This window comes from Crinia signifera, chromosome 9 (genome assembly GCF_055691185.1).
Source record: "Crinia signifera chromosome 9, ASM5569118v1, whole genome shotgun sequence".
Taxonomy (NCBI): domain Eukaryota; kingdom Metazoa; phylum Chordata; class Amphibia; order Anura; family Myobatrachidae; genus Crinia; species Crinia signifera.
In genome coordinates this window covers 28,303,702-28,322,476 of record NC_139225.1, presented here as the reverse complement: position 1 = coordinate 28,322,476, position 18,775 = coordinate 28,303,702, and the positions used below count along the sequence as shown (strand labels likewise).

The 18,775-nt window shown below is 46.6% G+C and overlaps 1 protein-coding gene across 1 annotated transcript in view; it reads left to right on the top strand.

Annotated features, from left to right (window-relative positions):
- Nucleotides 1-17,018, top strand: part of ABCA2 (ATP binding cassette subfamily A member 2) — an 84,978-nt gene extending 67,960 nt beyond the window's left edge. Inside the window, exons 33-49 of the mRNA XM_083158646.1 lie at nucleotides 6,318-6,429; nucleotides 6,509-6,569; nucleotides 6,661-6,835; nucleotides 7,398-7,513; nucleotides 8,091-8,238; nucleotides 9,264-9,387; nucleotides 9,592-9,724; nucleotides 10,027-10,147; nucleotides 10,278-10,456; nucleotides 11,509-11,650; nucleotides 12,823-12,957; nucleotides 13,219-13,322; nucleotides 13,592-13,684; nucleotides 14,308-14,410; nucleotides 14,512-14,649; nucleotides 14,831-15,037; nucleotides 16,204-17,018. Coding sequence (XP_083014772.1) covers nucleotides 6,318-6,429; nucleotides 6,509-6,569; nucleotides 6,661-6,835; nucleotides 7,398-7,513; nucleotides 8,091-8,238; nucleotides 9,264-9,387; nucleotides 9,592-9,724; nucleotides 10,027-10,147; nucleotides 10,278-10,456; nucleotides 11,509-11,650; nucleotides 12,823-12,957; nucleotides 13,219-13,322; nucleotides 13,592-13,684; nucleotides 14,308-14,410; nucleotides 14,512-14,649; nucleotides 14,831-15,037; nucleotides 16,204-16,239 — 2,127 coding nt within the window. The 3' untranslated portion in view covers nucleotides 16,240-17,018. The remainder of the gene's footprint in view (nucleotides 1-6,317; nucleotides 6,430-6,508; nucleotides 6,570-6,660; nucleotides 6,836-7,397; nucleotides 7,514-8,090; nucleotides 8,239-9,263; nucleotides 9,388-9,591; nucleotides 9,725-10,026; nucleotides 10,148-10,277; nucleotides 10,457-11,508; nucleotides 11,651-12,822; nucleotides 12,958-13,218; nucleotides 13,323-13,591; nucleotides 13,685-14,307; nucleotides 14,411-14,511; nucleotides 14,650-14,830; nucleotides 15,038-16,203) is intronic.
- The last annotated feature ends 1,757 nt before the right edge of the window (nucleotides 17,019-18,775 follow it).

Genomic DNA, 18,775 nt, shown 5'->3' with positions numbered 1-18,775 from the left:
AATGACCAACCTTGAAAGGAGTGTACACCGGAAGATGCTGTGGCTTTGGTCTCAAATTGCATTTGGGGATTCTTTGCTGGATACAGGGAGGAAAATCCTGCAGCGGCCTTGCACTTTTTCTCACTTGATAAATATTCCCAGACCTGGGCAGGATCCCACGGCCAGGCTCTGGAGGATGAGGGACTTCCGGCAGCACTGTGGTCCCTCTGACGCCCTCGGAAGTCTTATGAGGGACACAGACACGGTTTCTCTCCACTCGTGTCTTAATAAACTTGGCCTTGCTTCCGTAGGTCATTGTGCTGCGGGATTCTTCATAAGCACTATCCGCAGGGCTGATGTGCGTGATCATAACCAATCGGCTTTTCCCGCTCAGTGCTCCCTTTAGCAGCCAGGTCAGCTTGCTGTCCCGATAGTTTATATGGCTGCCCGGTCTGTCACGCAGCGCCATGATACACATCCTGAGGGTAAGAAGGGATCGGTTGATGTATCCTCCTTCTTTCATGGTCTGGCCGCTGTTCTTAGTCTGGCTTGCTCGTTCTGATCCCGCAAGGTCTACCATGTACAACTTGCCTGTGCTCACACTATCACTGGCTGTCTGCTTTATGGTGACCTGCAATACTGCATGTGAGCGGGATGAGGTCTTATTAGCGGCTGTGGGAGCTTCTGTGCGCCGCTTGTTGCCCTTCTTCAGCAGGGTCATGGCTTCCTCAGGAGTGCTAAGGGAGAATGTAGAAATCCCTTCTATGTTGGTGTTGCCATTGGGATCCTCTCTGAGGACCAAAGACCTAGAGGAAGGTCTTAATAGGTCTCGGACGGTTTCATTATAGATCTCCGCGTATGATAATGATACGGAGAAATTCTTTTTTTCCCCAGTCTCCTCAATGGCTTTAAACAGGTCCTTCAGGGTGCGATATATTACTCCAGGGTCGCGGTCCTTACCCATCATGGTGAAGGTCTTTCCGGTGCCTGTGGGGCCGTAGGCAAATATGGCAGCATTGTACCCGGACAGGATGTCACCCAATAAGGGCTTCACTGTGGAATCATACACAGTCTCCTGGGTAGCTGCCTGGTCAAACACCTGGTTAAATTGGAATGTTGTTTCTCTTGTCCTGGTGGAGCGCAGGACATCATTAGGATCCTCACCGGGGTCCTGCAATAGCACTGTCTGCGGTCCGAGCTGGTGTGTGATGCATCGGGCGCGGTTCTTAGTCTCCGTCAAATTAACGGGACGGATGCGCAGAGCGACAGTCATTTGGTGGTCTATAGCTTTATTAGCTTTCGCCTTCTTCATTATATAATAAACTTCAATCTTCAGAAAAGAGTGAAAAATTATCTGTGTTGGCACAAGTCCAGCAATATTAGATATGACTCAGGAAGCAGTCAGCTGCCAGTGTTCTACCCATCACAGCCCATTGTGACATCATCGGCCCATTGTGACATCATCGGCCCATTGTGACATCACTAGCTGCCATATGGTAGAAGGGCACTGCTATGTATCTCATCCAGGGTCTGCTGTTACAGAAGTGGTATCGTCTTCTGGTCCCCCTGGGATGTCTTACCTCTTACTTATTTACGTGATAAAAGTTAACAGGCAAAAAGGAACCTTTTATTTCTGCATGTTTGTAGCCATTCACATACATTTATACACCGCTACCCTCATACATACATACATTTATACACCGCCACCCTCATACATATATACATTTATATACCGCCACCCTCATACATACATATATTTATACACCGCCACCCTCATACATATATACATTTATATACCGCCACCCTCATACATACATATATTTATACACCGCCACCCTCATACATACGTACATTTATACACCGCCACCCTCATACATACATATATTTATACACCGCCACCCTCATACATATATACATTTATATACCGCCACCCTCATACATACATACATTTATACACCGCCACCCTCATACATATATACATTTATACACCGCCACCCTCATACATACATATATTTATACACCGCCACCCTCATACATATATACATTTATATACCGCCACCCTCATACATACATACATTTATACACCGCCACCCTCATACATATATACATTTATATACCGCCACCCTCATACATACATATATTTATACACCGCCACCCTCATACATATATACATTTATATACCGCCACCCTCATACATACATATATTTATACACCGCCACCCTCATACATATATACATTTATATACCGCCACCCTCATACATACATATATTTATACACCGCCACCCTCATACATACGTACATTTATACACCGCCACCCTCATACATACATATATTTATACACCGCCACCCTCATACATATATACATTTATATACCGCCACCCTCATACATACATACATTTATACACCGCCACCCTCATACATATATACATTTATACACCGCCACCCTCATACATACATATATTTATACACCGCCACCCTCATACATATATACATTTATATACCGCCACCCTCATACATACATACATTTATACACCGCCACCCTCATACATATATACATTTATATACCGCCACCCTCATACATACATATATTTATATACCGCCACCCTCATACATATATACATTTATATACCGCCACCCTCATACATACATACATTTATACACCGCCACCCTCATACATATATACATTTATATACCGCCACCCTCATACATACATATATTTATATACCGCCACCCTCATACATATATACATTTATATACCGCCACCCTCATACATACATACATTTATACACCGCCACCCTCATACATATATACATTTATATACCGCCACCCTCATACATACATATATTTATACACCGCCACCCTCATACATACATACATTTATATACCGCCACCCTCATACATACATACATACATTTATATACCGCCACCCTCATACATATATACATTTATATACCGCCACCCTCATACATACATACATACATACATTTATACACCGCCACCCTCATACATACGTATATTTATACACCGCCACTCTCATACATATATACATTTATATACCGCCACCCTCATACATACATACATACATACATTTATACACCGCCACCCTCATACATACATGCATACATTTATACACCGCCAACCCCATACACAGGGCAGGCGACCATAGGCGAATCTAAGGCGAACAATTGTACTTTGATATGCTTTGAAAGGGCATGTTAGTATTACTAACATGCCCTTTCAAAGCATATCAAAGTACAACAGGCATCTTTGATTGACAGTAACTGAATATTAACTATTATGTCCTCAAAAAGGAACAAAACAGCATTATACCACTTTCACACCAGAAATGCAGGGACAAATCCGGGAATTACATTCCCGAGACAAGCAGGGACATTCCCGGGTTGGGACCCTTTCACACCAGAAAAGTCCCTGCATTTTCTGGTGTGTGAAGGGGGCGGGAAGGAGGCCGTCAGGAGGTGGGGAGGAGGCGGGCAGTCGGCAGGATGGCATCGGGCAGTTGGCGGGATGGCGGCGGAGGTGGGCAGGTGGTGGTAAGAATACGCACCCTGGTTGCTGGTCCTCCACGCAGGCCAGGGATCCACACAGCCGGCGGCGCAAATGACGGGACAGGCGGCAGATGAAGATGACGCAGCTCTCCGGTGCCCTCACTGCCGCCGGAGAGCTGCGTCATCATCATCCACCGCCTGTCCCGTCATTTGCACCCGCCGCCTGCGTGGATACCCTACCCCATTCACACCAGCCAGGTCCCCGGGTTGAGCCCGGGAACAACCCTGCTAGCTAGCAGGGTTGGATTGCCGGCAAATTAGCCCGGTAATTTGTCCCCGGTACCTTTCACACCAGCGGTAGTACCGGGTTGTTCCCGGACTCAACCCGGGAATTTAGGCTGGTGTGAAAGGGGTATTAGTAACAGCATTACTAACTTAGTAAGGAGGCAAATAGAAATTGTCCCATAAGCAGATCTCACACTATTGATAGGACCAGATGGGGGGGGGGGGGGGGGTGAGGGGTGTCCGCGAATCACGGGAGGAGGGGTCGTGGGTGGATGCCGTGAATTGCGGAAGGGGGGGGGGGGTCACCGGGGGGGGGGGCGTGTGCCGCGAATCGTGGGAGGGGGGGGTTGCAGTGAATCGCGGGAGGGTGGGTCGCGGGGGCAGGGGGTTGCCGCAATGACAGGAGGGGGGGGTCAGGGGTGGGGAATCGCGGTTGGGGGGGGGTCGTGGGGGGCACCGTGAACCTCGCGAGGGGGGGGGGCCGGGGGGTTGGCGCGAATCGCGGGAGGGGGGGTCGCGGGGTGCCGCGAATCGCAGGAGAGGGGGGGGTGTAACGGGGTGGGGGCGTGAATTGCGGGAGTCACCGGGGGTGCCGCGAATTGCGGGGGGGGTGTGCTGCAAATCGCGGGAGGGGGGTCGCGGTGGGTGCCGCGAATCGCCACAAGAAAAAATCAACACAGAAAGGTCAACACATGTAAATGTTGACATAAGTGTGGCACTTCATTTGTGTCCATGTCGACACATGAGAATGAATATGAAAACATTGAAAAAGTGAAAAATAAATCTTGTCAACCTTTTTTATTGTCGACCATAGCCATGTCAGTGTTTTGCATGTGCCATTTAATCGTGGGGATGCCGTGAATGGGGGGGGGGGGAGGGAGGTGCATACCTCCCAACATGACCCTCTCCAAGAGGGACACATTGCTCTGTTTCTGGACTCTTTCTTCTTAATTTATGGATTACCATCACCTGTGCTTAAACACCTTTCTTATCAATTACCCTGTTTAAAACAGGTGATGACAATCATAAATTAAGATGGAAGTCCACAAACAGAGTATTCTGTCCCTCCTGGTGAGTAGCTGTGTCTTTGCTGTGTAACATGGAGAGGCAGACTGTCTGGCACTGTCTGTGGGCTCACTGGGCTGGTTCTCTGTCATGTGAGTCAGAGGCTGGTGGTAAGAATACGCACCCTGGTTGCTGGTCCTCCACGCAGGCCAGGGATCCACACAGCCGGCGGCGCAAATGACGGGACAGGCGGCAGATGACAGGCGGCAGATGAAGATGACGCAGCTCTCCGGTGCCCTCACTGCCGCCGGAGAGCTGCGTCATCATCATCCACCGCCTGTCCCGTCATTTGCACCCGCCGCCTGCGTGGATACCCTACCCCATTCACACCAGCCAGGTCCCCGGGTTGAGCCCGGGAACAACCCTGCTAGCTAGCAGGGTTGGATTGCCGGCAAATTAGCCCGGTAATTTGTCCCCGGTACCTTTCACACCAGCGGTAGTACCGGGTTGTTCCCGGACTCAACCCGGGAATTTAGGCTGGTGTGAAAGGGGTATTAGTAACAGCATTACTAACTTAGTAAGGAGGCAAATAGAAATTGTCCCATAAGCAGATCTCACACTATTGATAGGACCAGATTGGGGGGGGGAGTGAAAAAGATGGGGGAGTGACTTGCCATGTTAAGCCACACACCCTTTTTTTTGCACAAATCCATTATGTGCAGTCTAGGACCGCCCATTAGCATATTTCTAGATTCACCTATGCTGACAGGCATCCATCGCCTGATTCAGCCTTGTTTGCAAAAGCAAAATCTTTATCAAATGAGCAAAACTGTGCTTTACTGCTGGTGGGGCAGATGTAACATGCAGAGAGAGTTAGATTTGTGTGGGGTGTAGAAACCGAAATCCAAATTGCAGTGTAAAAAAAAAAAAAAAAGCAGCCAGTATTTACCCTGCACAGAAACAATATGACCCACCCAAATCTAACTCTTTGCGCATGTTAAATCTGCCTCACCTGCAGTGCAGTATGGTTTTACCCAGTTGTTATAATTCTGAAATATATAATAGTAGCCATGGTAGCAGCTATCTTTTAATATAAAACATAATAAATGTTATGGATTCCTTTTATGATTGAGGCATTGGGTGGAACTACTGACCATGTGGATGACATTAAGCAGACCTGGTTACTCGCTATCCTGATCACTGGAGAGGGCGTAGCTATGCCCCAGCAGGGTGTCCATCCTATGGTGTGTATATGGGTGTGACTCACCATGTCGATTACATTGAGCAAGCAATTGATACTAGGGGTCAGATACTGGAGGGGGTGTGGCTTAGGCCTTATATGGTGTTCATCCTAGGGTGCTTGTGGACAAGGAAGTTATAGCTTCACCTCACCTGTACTCATGAGACCCTACAGAGGCCTGTGTCCTAGACACCTGTCCGCCCCCCACCCCCACCTGGTTGGCCATTATAGTATACAGCACATGTGACTGCCAATATAACTTGGCTTTTTACCCCATGTCAAACTTATTCTCCCATTTGTAGGCATTTTACAACAACAAAGGATACCACAGCATGCCCACATACCTCAACGCATTGAATAATGCCATCCTGAGAGCCAACTTACCTGCATCTCGTGGAAACCGCGCGGCATATGGTGAGAGGCCAACTCGGTATGAGGACAGCTATCATTACAATGTACCTCATTGTAAATATGCCGTATTTTGTTCCTTCAGGTATCACCGTCACCAATCACCCAATGAACAAGACCAGCGCCAGCCTGTCTTTGGACTATCTGTACGTAACTGATCTTTCCCACCACCATTTCTGGTTAATTAATACGACAATGACTTTTCCTACTGTTGATCTCCGTTTCACCCGGACGTAGGTTACAGGGTACGGACGTGGTGATCGCCATCTTCATCATCGTTGCAATGTCTTTTGTTCCTGCGAGTTTTGTGGTGTTCCTGGTAGCGGAGAAATCAACCAAGGCCAAGCACCTTCAGTTTGTCAGTGGCTGCAACCCGGTCATCTACTGGTTGGCCAACTACGTGTGGGACATGGTAAGAGTACAGGCCGCACTGTGACTGCCCTGTTCATGGCAGAGGGGTAGAAAGCATTAGAATTGTCCAGTATTCTTTGTTCTTCCAACAAATAGCTAAATTAGCTCTATGGAAGTGGAAGTTGTTGATGTTCTGGGTCCTATTGATGGGCAATTGAGACAAGGTGGTCGTCTGCTTGGTGGTCTTTGGGCCGTGGTCATTAGTGGTTTATTATTTATACTGTACATAAGGGGGGATTTTTATTGAAGACAAGAGGCCCATATCAACCAATCAGATTCTAGTTACCATTTTAGAAATCATAGCTATAAGATGGTTGGTTGCTCTGTTGCTCTGGACACCACCTCCCTTGTCCATTGATGGTTGGTTGCTTGGTTGCTCTGGGCACCACCTCCCCTTGTCCACTTTAGTAGGATTTATGAATCTCAACCAGAGCAAAGGTTTAGTCCTCCACATTTGCAGATTCTCCTACATCTCTCTGCCTGTTACAGCCCAGTCACAGTACAATCAGGAGACGATCTGTGCTATTCCGTCGCCATTTAACATACCATTGTTTGTTTTTTAGTTGAATTACCTGGTTCCTGCCACCTGCTGCATCATTATCCTCTTTGTGTTTGACCTTCCTGCGTATACATCTCCGACCAACTTCCCGGCTGTGCTGTCACTTTTCCTGCTCTACGGGTGAGTTCTACAGCTGACCGTCCGCCCTGTGGAGATGAAGTTGCATAAAAGGGATGGTAAAAGCAAAATATGCATAATAGTGCCTAGAACAGGGGGACGTATGTACTGTGCTAGACTTGGCTGAAGGTAATGCCTACGGGCATGCTTTGGGCAGACTTTAGTAGTTATGTCTGACACATCCAGAGCACTACTGTGGGGTGTAATATTAACTAGGACACTTCTGTGAGGCATAACATTAATAACTACTGCGTGGAGAGGTCTCCCAATCATTTGGGCAGAGGCCATCAATATGTTGCTATGGGGCCCATAAAGTTCTGGTAACTCCCCAGATCACACATATCCCTTGCTGTTGGGACTCACCGCCCAAGCGCTTTATTTAAACGGACAGCAGAGCTCTGGCATCAGAATTCTGGAGAAGAGGAGATAAATAATGGCACCTCGGCAAGCAGCTCCATAACAGGATATAGACTAAAAGGAATACTTGTATGTAGCTTTGCCCCTTCTCACAGATACTGCCACAGAAGATGACCTCTCCCAGTTCTCAGAACATTCTCTTACTTGCTTTATTTTACTTTAGTTGGTCAATCACCCCCATCATGTACCCGGCTTCCTTCTGGTTTGAGGTGCCCAGCACAGCCTACGTCTTCCTCATTGTCATCAACTTGTTCATCGGGATAACGGCCACTGTGGCCACCTTCCTGCTGCAGCTGTTTGAACACGATAAGGTAAGTGACTGTCTACACAGGATGTCCCCAGGCTGCGGCAAGGACACTGTATCATCAGAAGTAATGTGTATACATTAACTCCATTATGTCACAGGACTTGGGCTAGGAACAGGCCATCTACTCAGGTAACGCCCATGTAGATATATATGTCATAGGACTGGTGCTAGGAACAGTCCATCTACTCAGGAAAACGCCCATATAGATATAGATGTCACAGGACTGGTGCTAGGAACAGTCCATCTACTCAGATAACGCCCATGTAGATATAGATGTCACAGGACTGGTGCTAGGAGCAGTCCATCTACTCAGGAAAACGCCCATATAGATATAGATGTCACAGGACTGGTGCTAGGAACAGTCCATCTACTCAGGAAAACGCCCATATAGATATAGATGTCACAGGACTGGTGCTAGGAACAGTCCATCTACTCAGGAAAACGCCCATATAGATATAGATGTCACAGGACTGGTGCTAGGAACAGTCCATCTACTCAGGAAAACGCCCATATAGATATAGATGTCACAGGACTGGTGCTAGGAACAGTCCATCTACTCAGGAAAACGCCCATCTAGATATATATGTCACAGGACTGGTGCTAGGTACAGTCCATCTACTCAGGAAAACGCCCATGTAGATATAGATGTCACAGGACTGGTGCTAGGAACAGTCCATCTACTCAGAAAACGCCCATGTAGATATAGATGTCACAGAACTGGTGCTAGGAGCAGTCCATCTACTCAGAAAACGCCCATGTAGATATATATGTCACAGGACTGGTGCTAGGAACAGTTCATCTTCTCAGGTAACACCTATATAGATATACTAGCTGAGGTACCCGGCATTGCTCGGTTGCTTTAGTTGTGCATTGCATTCGAAATAGAGAAAGAGAAAGATAAAGTACCAGCTAATCTGTTGCTAATGCAGTGGACAACATCCCCAGAAGCTACGTTTTAATTATTGTTATTGTTTTATTTCGGTCTACTCTTGTTTGACCTCGGCACTTATGACATTCTGTGTCCTGCAGGATCTGAAGTTGGTGAACAGTTATCTCAAGAGCTGTTTCCTGATCTTCCCCAACTACAACCTGGGGCATGGGCTGATGGAGTTGGCCTATAATGAATACATCAATGAGTACTACGCAAAGATAGGTAAGACCTCCACCACCTGCGGGTGATGCTGGAGCCGATCCAGTCCTCCTGATAGTAACGGAGATATTTCAGATCAATTCGCAATAATTCATTTATAGTTGAGCAGCTAAATATTGGATTTACTACACACTGATAGACAACCTCCACTATGTTCTAGATCAGGACACATCCTATAGAAATGATTTGTTTTATTCCTTGTTTTAGGCCAGTTTGATAAGATGAAGTCTCCGTTTGACTGGGATATCGTCACCCGGGGTCTGGTGGCCATGACCATAGAAGGATTTGTGGGATTCTTTATCACTATCATGTGTCAGTACAACTTCTTCCGCAAACCACAGTAAGTAGACCTCTTTATTCTCCGACTATATGCAAGACTCCATCCCAGCAAACCTCAGGCAACTGCCACTTTTCTTGAGTGGCCAACAAGCTTCTTCTCATTGCTGTAGACCGTGGCGGTGGCTCCATTTAACATGCAACATTCCCGTCTGGCATTCAATCAGGGCTACTCTATGATGGTGGCATTCTAGATTTAGGCCATGTCAACCACTGGGCATAGGCCACGTTATTTGTCCCTTCCCTGTATTGTTGCACATTTTGGGGGAACTGTATGATGATCTCATTGTTTCTCTTGTCCTACAGACGCCTCCCCATTTCTGACAAGCCCATTGAGGATGATGACATCGATGTGGCAAACGAGAGGCAGAGAGTTTTAAGGGGTGGAGCTGATAATGATATGTTGAAGATAGAGAACCTCACAAAGGTATCGCAACATCTCTGCTCAAAACATGGGTCATTTATAGTTATCTTCTTGTTCCTTTTCCCCACTTTGGTGAACTGTTTTTGACTGTATGAAGACCAGTTCATGACCAACGTTGTGCTTCCATCTCCAGGTGTATAAGTCCCGTAAGATGGGGCGCATTCTGGCTGTTGATCGGCTGTGCGTTGGTGTCCAGCCTGGAGAATGCTTCGGACTTCTTGGGGTAAATGGAGCTGGGAAGACCACCACATTCAAGATGCTAACTGGGGATGAGAGCACCACTGGTGGAGAAGCTTTCATCAATGGTCACAGGTAACGTTTTATAGGGACAACGTTTTATATAATCCCCCTTTGTGTTATATCAGCGCTCTCTGAGCCCGACTCAATTGGATTTTCTCGGCCTATATGCAAGGACATGGAACCTTGGGTTTATGTGTAGACTGGTGGATAAGCAGACTAGACATGGCAATAGCGATGCAGGCGCCATGTTTTTGTAAGTAGGAGTTTGCCACTGATGCCCGAAACGGTAAAGCCACATCTGCGTTACTTTATCTACTCTCCCCTAACACCTCCAAACGGTCCTTTCCTGTCAATCAACGTGCCAATAAATCCTCATCGCAAGTTGAATTGCAACGGCAAGTTGACGGAAATGATTTGCGTGGAACATCAACATTGCGTCCATCGCCGAATCAGCTCCAAAGTCATGGAACATAGATACACGGGGACATCATTAAATAGCTGGTAGCAGGGTAGTGTCTAATTCTAGCACATTAAGTTCAAACACAGCCTCAAACCTCTCAAGTATGGAAACAGAGGAACATTTATGTATAATATTTAGAAATGTATGTAGTTTTTAATAGAAGCCAACATAGATTTTAGGTTTAGTAGTGTTCATTCTAGAACAGGGCTGGGCAACAGTGGCCATCCAGCTGTTGATGAACTACACATCCCAGGATGCTTTGCATTAGTTTTGCTATGTGGCCATGCTGAAACTCATGCAAGGCATGCTGGGATGTGTAGTTCATCAACATCTGGAGGGCCGCTATTGCCCAGCCCTGTTCTAGAACCTTGCACCTTCCAAACCCTTTGCAGTTACACTTCCCTGCCTTGGATGTCGCTCTCTTCTGTGTTGCGTCTAGCACAGTGTGGTCTGTATTTCAGCACTGATATGCAGACCACACTGTGCTAGCACTAGTTTAGTGTTGCAGAGCTGCAGTGGGAACAACGCATTTCACCATTTATGTTTAAAAAATGCGTGTTTAGTCCTCCGCAAAATGCAGCTCCTGAAAGGGAGCTCAGTTAATCTGATTTAACACCTGATCAGCAGAGATACCCTGAGCCTGACCGGTACTTCTGTGTTACAGCATACTGAAAGAGCTTCTCCAGGTGCAGCAGAGTATCGGGTACTGCCCCCAGTTTGATGCGTTATTTGATGAGCTGACTGCACAGGAACACCTTGAGCTGTACACCCGCCTGCGGGGGATACACTGGAAAGATGAGGAAAGGGTGAGTCTCAAGGTCTGTGTGGTGTAGGGATGAACATTGGTGGCGTCAAATGGTTACATGCCTTCAGACAGCAATCATGCGATGCGATGGCTACTAACCGTCGCATAGAAACCATTCGATGGTATTACCATCGATGAATATACTGTGTGCAGGCGCACACTACGGACTCCGCTTCCGGGTGTCAACAGTTACAGAAACAAGTCAGCTGTTGGATGGGCATCAGAAAGCAGCATCCGATGGATGGCAAGAAGTACTTCCATTGGATTGAATACGTTGATGGTTGCGAACTATCGGCTTCCGATGGCCATCCGTAGTGTGTTGTACACCGATGTGGTGGTCACTTGTGTATTTTTTGTTTATTGAAATGATATTAGGCCTTCAGATCATTCAGTCTAATTGGAATAACCATAAGGGATCTGCTGTATATTGAAATGCTTTCCAATATATGAGGGTGCAGGAACAACATATGATGACAATATAAAATGAGGGTGTAAACATGGTGTGACAGCATAAAAACAAGATGAGGGCGTAGGGATTATATGACGGCAAAGGAACCTGGTCTCAGAATCCACTTTATTGGCCAGGTATACTTGCGTATACTAGGAATTAGATTTGGATTGCTGTGCAACAGCCAGTTAGGTAACAGTTAAACCGTGACAGTACAGATATACATAACACATACAGGTATATGCTAGATGTACCCTGGGAAGGGTGATGGACATGTACAGGGGAGAAACAGGGAACATATATTTGCTGAGCAGCACAGCGCCTAGGCAGCCATCAGTGGCGCCACTGGTCGTTGCAACAGCCAGGGAGGTAACAATACAGGCAGAGACTGTACAGTTATCACACAGGGAACACATACCCACCGAGCTGCACAGCACCTAGGCAGTCATCAGCGCCACCACTGGTCGTTGCTGCAGCCTGGTAGGTAACATATGGTCAGCATCCCCGGTGGGGGATGACAGCATAAGAGCAAGATGATGGTGTAGGGATCATATGGGGGAGTAGGGACTATATGATGGTGAAGGAACGAGGTATGACAATATAAGAAAAATGTCAGATCACAACTTGTCCTAAGAACTTTTGAGATTGTCCAGCGCTGAAGCACTTAGCACAGGCCCAAGCGATGGCTCCTGAGATATGAGACTGAGGCGTTTTCTTTCTACCAGGTGGTGAAATGGGCATTGGAGAAGCTGGAGTTGGCCCAATATGCAGACAAACCAGCGGGCACCTACAGCGGTGGCAACAAGAGGAAGCTGTCCACTGCCATAGCACTTATTGGTTACCCATCCTTCATCTTCCTGGTGAGCCATGAGCCATGCATGCGTTACCTGAGCGTAACAGATATTTATTGTGAGAATTAGTTTATTAAGGGCAATTGTGGAACAAGCATCATTGTATATTTATTAAACTGCCCTGTCAAGGGCATCTAACATATATACTATACAGTGCGTATTGTGTTTTATTTCCCAGAATCCCTCTGGTACCCGTGAGGCGCAGAGGGTGGGGGTTGTGCAAACATTTGTCCTGTGTCATTTTATGACATCTCTTCCCTCTATGTACAGGATGAGCCCACGACGGGAATGGATCCCAAAGCTCGCCGCTTCCTGTGGAATCTAATCCTTGACATCATCAAAACGGGGCGGTCTCTGGTACTGACATCACACAGGTATAGCAGTGACATCATTACTGGGATTTGAGTTTGTACTTAGGGAATAAGTGTACCGGTATATTTAAATCCAATAATTTTTTTGTGACACATAAACCAGACACCAGTTTAGAGGTTTATGCCGGCTGAAAAAGTATTGACGTGTGCTTGTTGTCTGCACATAGCGGAGGCAGCCATATTGTGTACGGGACCATCATGGATGGAAATACATATTGCTTTGACAAAATGGCTGCCTCCCCTGGCCTATTAATGTGACCTATATTTCCCAGCATGGAAGAATGTGAAGCTCTCTGCACCCGGCTGGCAATAATGGTCAACGGACGACTGAAATGTCTCGGCAGCATCCAGCATCTGAAAAACCGGTGAGCAAATCTTTACGATAGCCATCTGCGTGACAACATGTGCCCCCAGTATGTAATGTCTTAATGTAACGTATGTAATGTCCTCCCCCCCCTTCATCCCTGCTTGATGCTGCCCTGTAATCCACAAAAAATTCCTAGTGTGCGCAAGCATACATGGCCAATAAAGTTGATTCTATTCTATTCTGTAACATAATATTATATGTAGCATGGCTGATTGCAAGTGGTGTACAGCTGTGTGAGTACTCATTGACTGGGTGGGATGCAGTTGAAATCCCGGCGGTCAAAATCCCGGCACTTTGTCCCTCTGTGGGTGTCCACGACACCCATAGAGGGAGAATAAATTAGTGTGCCGAGCGTAGCAAGGCACCGGGCCCGCTGCGTGGTGAGCGCAGCGAGCCCGCAAGGGGGGGCAATCCACATCCCCCCTGGCGGGATTCCGACCGCCGGTATTTCAAACCAATCCCGACTGAGTAACTACTGCCATCTACTGTCTGTATGTAGGTGTACGCATCTCTGGTTTATCTAATGTCCTTGAGGAGAACGTTGCTCCCAATTCCACCCTAGCCCTCCGTGTTCCATTTCCTATTGCTACAGTCTGATGCATCATATTATATGCCACACAGGTTTGGTGATGGCTACATGATCACCGTGAGGATGAAATCTAGCGTCAATGTCAAGGAAGTCGTGCGTTTTTTTAATAGGAACTTTCCAGAAGCTGTTCTCAAAGTAAGTATGAGCGTGAGCGTTACTGCTGAAGATCTGCTTAATTATTGACAGATCACGCTGTGTGGTCATGTGTTTTATACTGATGCGTTTGGGTCATGCAGGAGCGGCACCACACCAAGGTCCAATACCAGCTGAAGTCTGAGCAGGTGTCTCTGGCCCAGGTCTTCAGTAAGATGGAGCAGGTGGTGGACGTGCTGGGAATCGAGGATTATTCCGTTAGTCAGACCACACTAGACAATGTAAGTTCTCATCCACGTCCGGCCTTTAATGCCTATAAATCATGTGAAAATAGAATAATACAGGCTGTGTTTAAAAAATGACAGTCAGAAGCGGATTGGTTGGAACTAGACCTGTGCTTCAGATCTTCACGGTTTTTTTTTGCCCTTGGTAACGGAGTGCCCACCATCTTCACACCCGCAGGTCTTTGTTAACTTTGCCAAGAAGCAGAGTGATAACCTGGAGCAGCAAGAGGCCACCAATAGCTGCACGGTTCCATCTCCCGTGGAGCGAGTGCTGAGTCTTCTGCGGAGCCGGACAACGCCCACCGAGCTGCGTGCCCTGGTTGTGGAGGAGACGGAAGATCTAGAGACGGACGATGAGGGACTGATCAGCTTTGAGGAGGAGAGGGTAAGACCAGCATGGTGGCTTTGGGTTTACACCGTGCTCCTCTAAACTCACCGCAGTCTCTCTATGGGGGAGATGCATCAATCCTTCTAAAGAGTGGAAAAGTTTTCCATAGCAACCAATCAACTCATTTTATAGAATGTACTTGATAAATGGTGGCCAGAAGCTAGTTAGTTGCTATGGGTGATTTCTATCTTTAGCAGACATTTCCCGCTTTGTCTCTCCCTAAACAGACTTTGGGTGGCATTTACTATGCCGTGTTTTTTAAAGACGCCACTATATCATCAGTTTCACCAACAGGATGAAAAAAATATTTTCAATGTCCAATACGAAGCAGCACCATTGCATATAATAGTCATGTTAGTAAATCTCTTCCTCCCTTAACCGGTCTTTTTCCCTTGCCTAATATGCTTATCACAGTCTTTATCCCCATTTACACCACTTCCCTCAGTCTATCTCCCCCCGGTGCACTTTCCACATCTCCACCCAGTATACTTCCCACATCTTTCCAGGTTACACTCTCCACATTCATAAAAACATAGAATTTGATAAGAACCATTTGGCCCATCTAGTCTGCCCCTTCCCCCCACACACCATATCTCTCACAGTACACTTTCCACATCTCCCCCCGATACACTTTCCACATCTTTTTGCCCCCAGTACACTTTCCACATCTCCCCAGGGTACACTTTGCACATCCCCCCACCATACACTTTCCACTTTCGATACTTCACACATCACCCCCCCCCCCTTCGGGTACACTTCACAGATCTCCCCCCCTGTACACTTCCCATATTAACCCCACACCCCCCCCCCCCCCCCCCCCCGCGGTACACTTTCCACATTTCCCCCACTGTATATTTTCCATATCTGCCCCGATACGTTCCCTATGTCTCCCCCCCCCCCCGTACACTTCCCACATCTCCCTCCAGTATACTTCCCTTATCTCCCCCGGTACAGTCCATATGTCTCTTCCCCACTGGTACACTTTCCACATCTCGCCCGGTTGATTGACATTACTCACCATTTCCCAGCCAATCACATCTTGCCGCAAGGGCATGCTGGGATTTGTAGATCCTCGAGAGATGGAGAACCTGCACTAGAGAGAGGGAGGACAATCTGAACTCTGAGTGTTATGACTTCAGTTTTCTTGCTTTTGTTTCCCACAGGCTCAGCTGTCATTTAATACAGACACACTCTGCTGAGAAGAGACCTTTGCAGCGGTAACGACCACCCAACGCGCTGGAAACCACTACCCATTTTTACGATAGCCCCCAAAAATGAGCTGGGGTTGTGGGAAAAGAGGAAGTGCTAAAGTTCTCCACAATAATGGACAGATGTGTACACGACATACACAGAGATTTGGCACCGGGCGTTGCGGACACTGACGATCGTGCACAGACGGCGCTTCTCTGAAACGGACAGAATGAGCAGAACCCAAAACTGCTTAAAAAAAAAACAGAAAAGGGCTGCAGCAGCCTAGGGCGCTGAGTTGTCCGTGGACCTGGGCCCCTGTGGACCTAAAGACCGGCCAATGCTAAATAGTGTTGGTTGGTGTTTCTGCGGCCAGTGAATGGATGAGACTGGCCGCAGCTGAGGATTGTTTCAATGATCTTGTTTTAGAAATGGGCTGTCCTTGAAGCACTTTTATTTTCAGGACATTCGCAGCAGACGTGGTGCTCTGCTCCGTGGGCATTACATAGCTTTTAGTCATTTTTTTCCTGGAGGGTTTTGATCATCTGTTTGTGTGCTGACTTCCCCTCCCTGTCTGTTCTTTGCAATATAATGTGCCAACAACTGTACATAGTGTCGCTACAGAGGGCGCTCACAGCCAGCAGAAACTCTTGTGAGCATTTTAGGAACTGCACTGCCAAAAAAACATGGGAAATGTATGTTGTGTATATATATATATATATATAATGCTTTATTTTGTGTTTTACTTTTCCAAAAATTGCAAATGAAATGACCAAATATGTGCACTTTACCCAGACGTCTGTCTTGTTTCTGAAAAAGAGTATAGTGAAATGCGTGGGTCAGAATGCAAAAGAGGTGAGGTTGGTAGGAACACCAGGTTCTGGTTGAATGATACTCAAACCTAACATTGTATTTTTCTCAACAATGCAACATTTTCAATTTATTTATTTTTAAAGTTGAAGTGCTGAGTTTGTTTTTAATTTTATAGATTCATTTAGCTGTATTTTAGCAAGCAGCCATCACTGTACAGCTATCCATAACTAATCCTCCTACATTGCAAGCCACCATTTATAATGGAGAGAAGCAAAATTGACATTTGTTTCTTTTTCTATTTAAACAAACCTTGAGTAGGCAATGATAAACCGTCTCAATAGCATAAATAATAATCAGAATAGAGTCAGTACAAAAACAAACTAAAACTAACATGAGATCCGTTTTTAAAGAATAACACTATCAGTAAGAGGAGAAAGCTCCAACATTGTGACATTAGCTTTTTATAAAATGAGATAGCAATTGTACTGCCATAAAACTGTCACTAGGTGGCACCAATGTGTTTATTAGGGGCCCGTTTACTATAGAATTGCATAAACAATGCGTTCTGGGTAGGATCTACAGCTTAGGATCACATTGCAATATGCAATCGTAACGGATGGATATATGACCGTACAGAGGCAGGGTCAGGTCTTATCGAAACCTATGGCAGATGTGGCTGTGAGCAGGGCAGGATGGATCACAGCAGTTATTAGAGATTCCTCCTGCGGCCAATCCTTCTTACATGCTGGTGGTACTTTATAATTGCGGCTAACCCCCCAAAAATGCCCATCAGCTGCAAATAATAAATGATAAATGGTAATTTCAACTTCAATTTTGTATGTTGATAAATACCAAATAGGCAGTGTGTATGTGTGTGTATATACAGATGGATCGCCAGCCGCCGGAGGAGGGGATGCGCGCACATGACACACACGACACACGCGCATCCCCTTCTAACGGAGCTCCACCTGGGCCCTAGTCGCCGGTTCCCGACACAGTCCCCATCTCCCTAAAGTGGAGACAGGAAGGGTTGGCATCCCAGCCTGCAAGGTAACTGGGACACGTGTGATGGAGTGCCATCTCGCCAGCGGGTGAGCCCCGGCGCTCCATCTATTTATTTATTATTTATTACCAGTTTCTTATATAGCGCACACATATTCCGCAGTGCGATACAGAGAATACTTGAACAGTCATATCAGTCCCTGCCCCAGTGGAGCTTACAATCTATATTCCCTACCACATGTACACGCGCACACACATTCTAGGGTTAACTTTGTTAGGAGCCAATTGACCTACCAGTATATTTTTGGATTGTGGGAGGAAACCGGAGTACCCGGAGGAAACCCACACAAGCACGGGGAGAATATACAAACTCTGCACAGTTAGAGCCATGGCGGGAATTGAACCCATGACCTCAGCGCTGTGAGGCAGTAATGCTAACCAGTACGCCTTCTGTACTGCCCACCATCTAGTAGATAGATAGTCTGAATTCTTCTCTACTTATCAATATAAAATAAAAGTTAGGTTATCAAAATGGGAACCGGAAATGCTAGGCTACGCCCCCAATACTCCCCTCCTCAAGTCCCCCCCTCCGAGCCGTACCACTCATTTCCATATGTAACTTTGTTGATAGTTATCACAGATGTCACCACACATACAGACCCTGTCTGGGATATTTGAGACTATTTTATTTTAGAATATACACAATATGTTATTTTCCCCTCTAACTCTCAC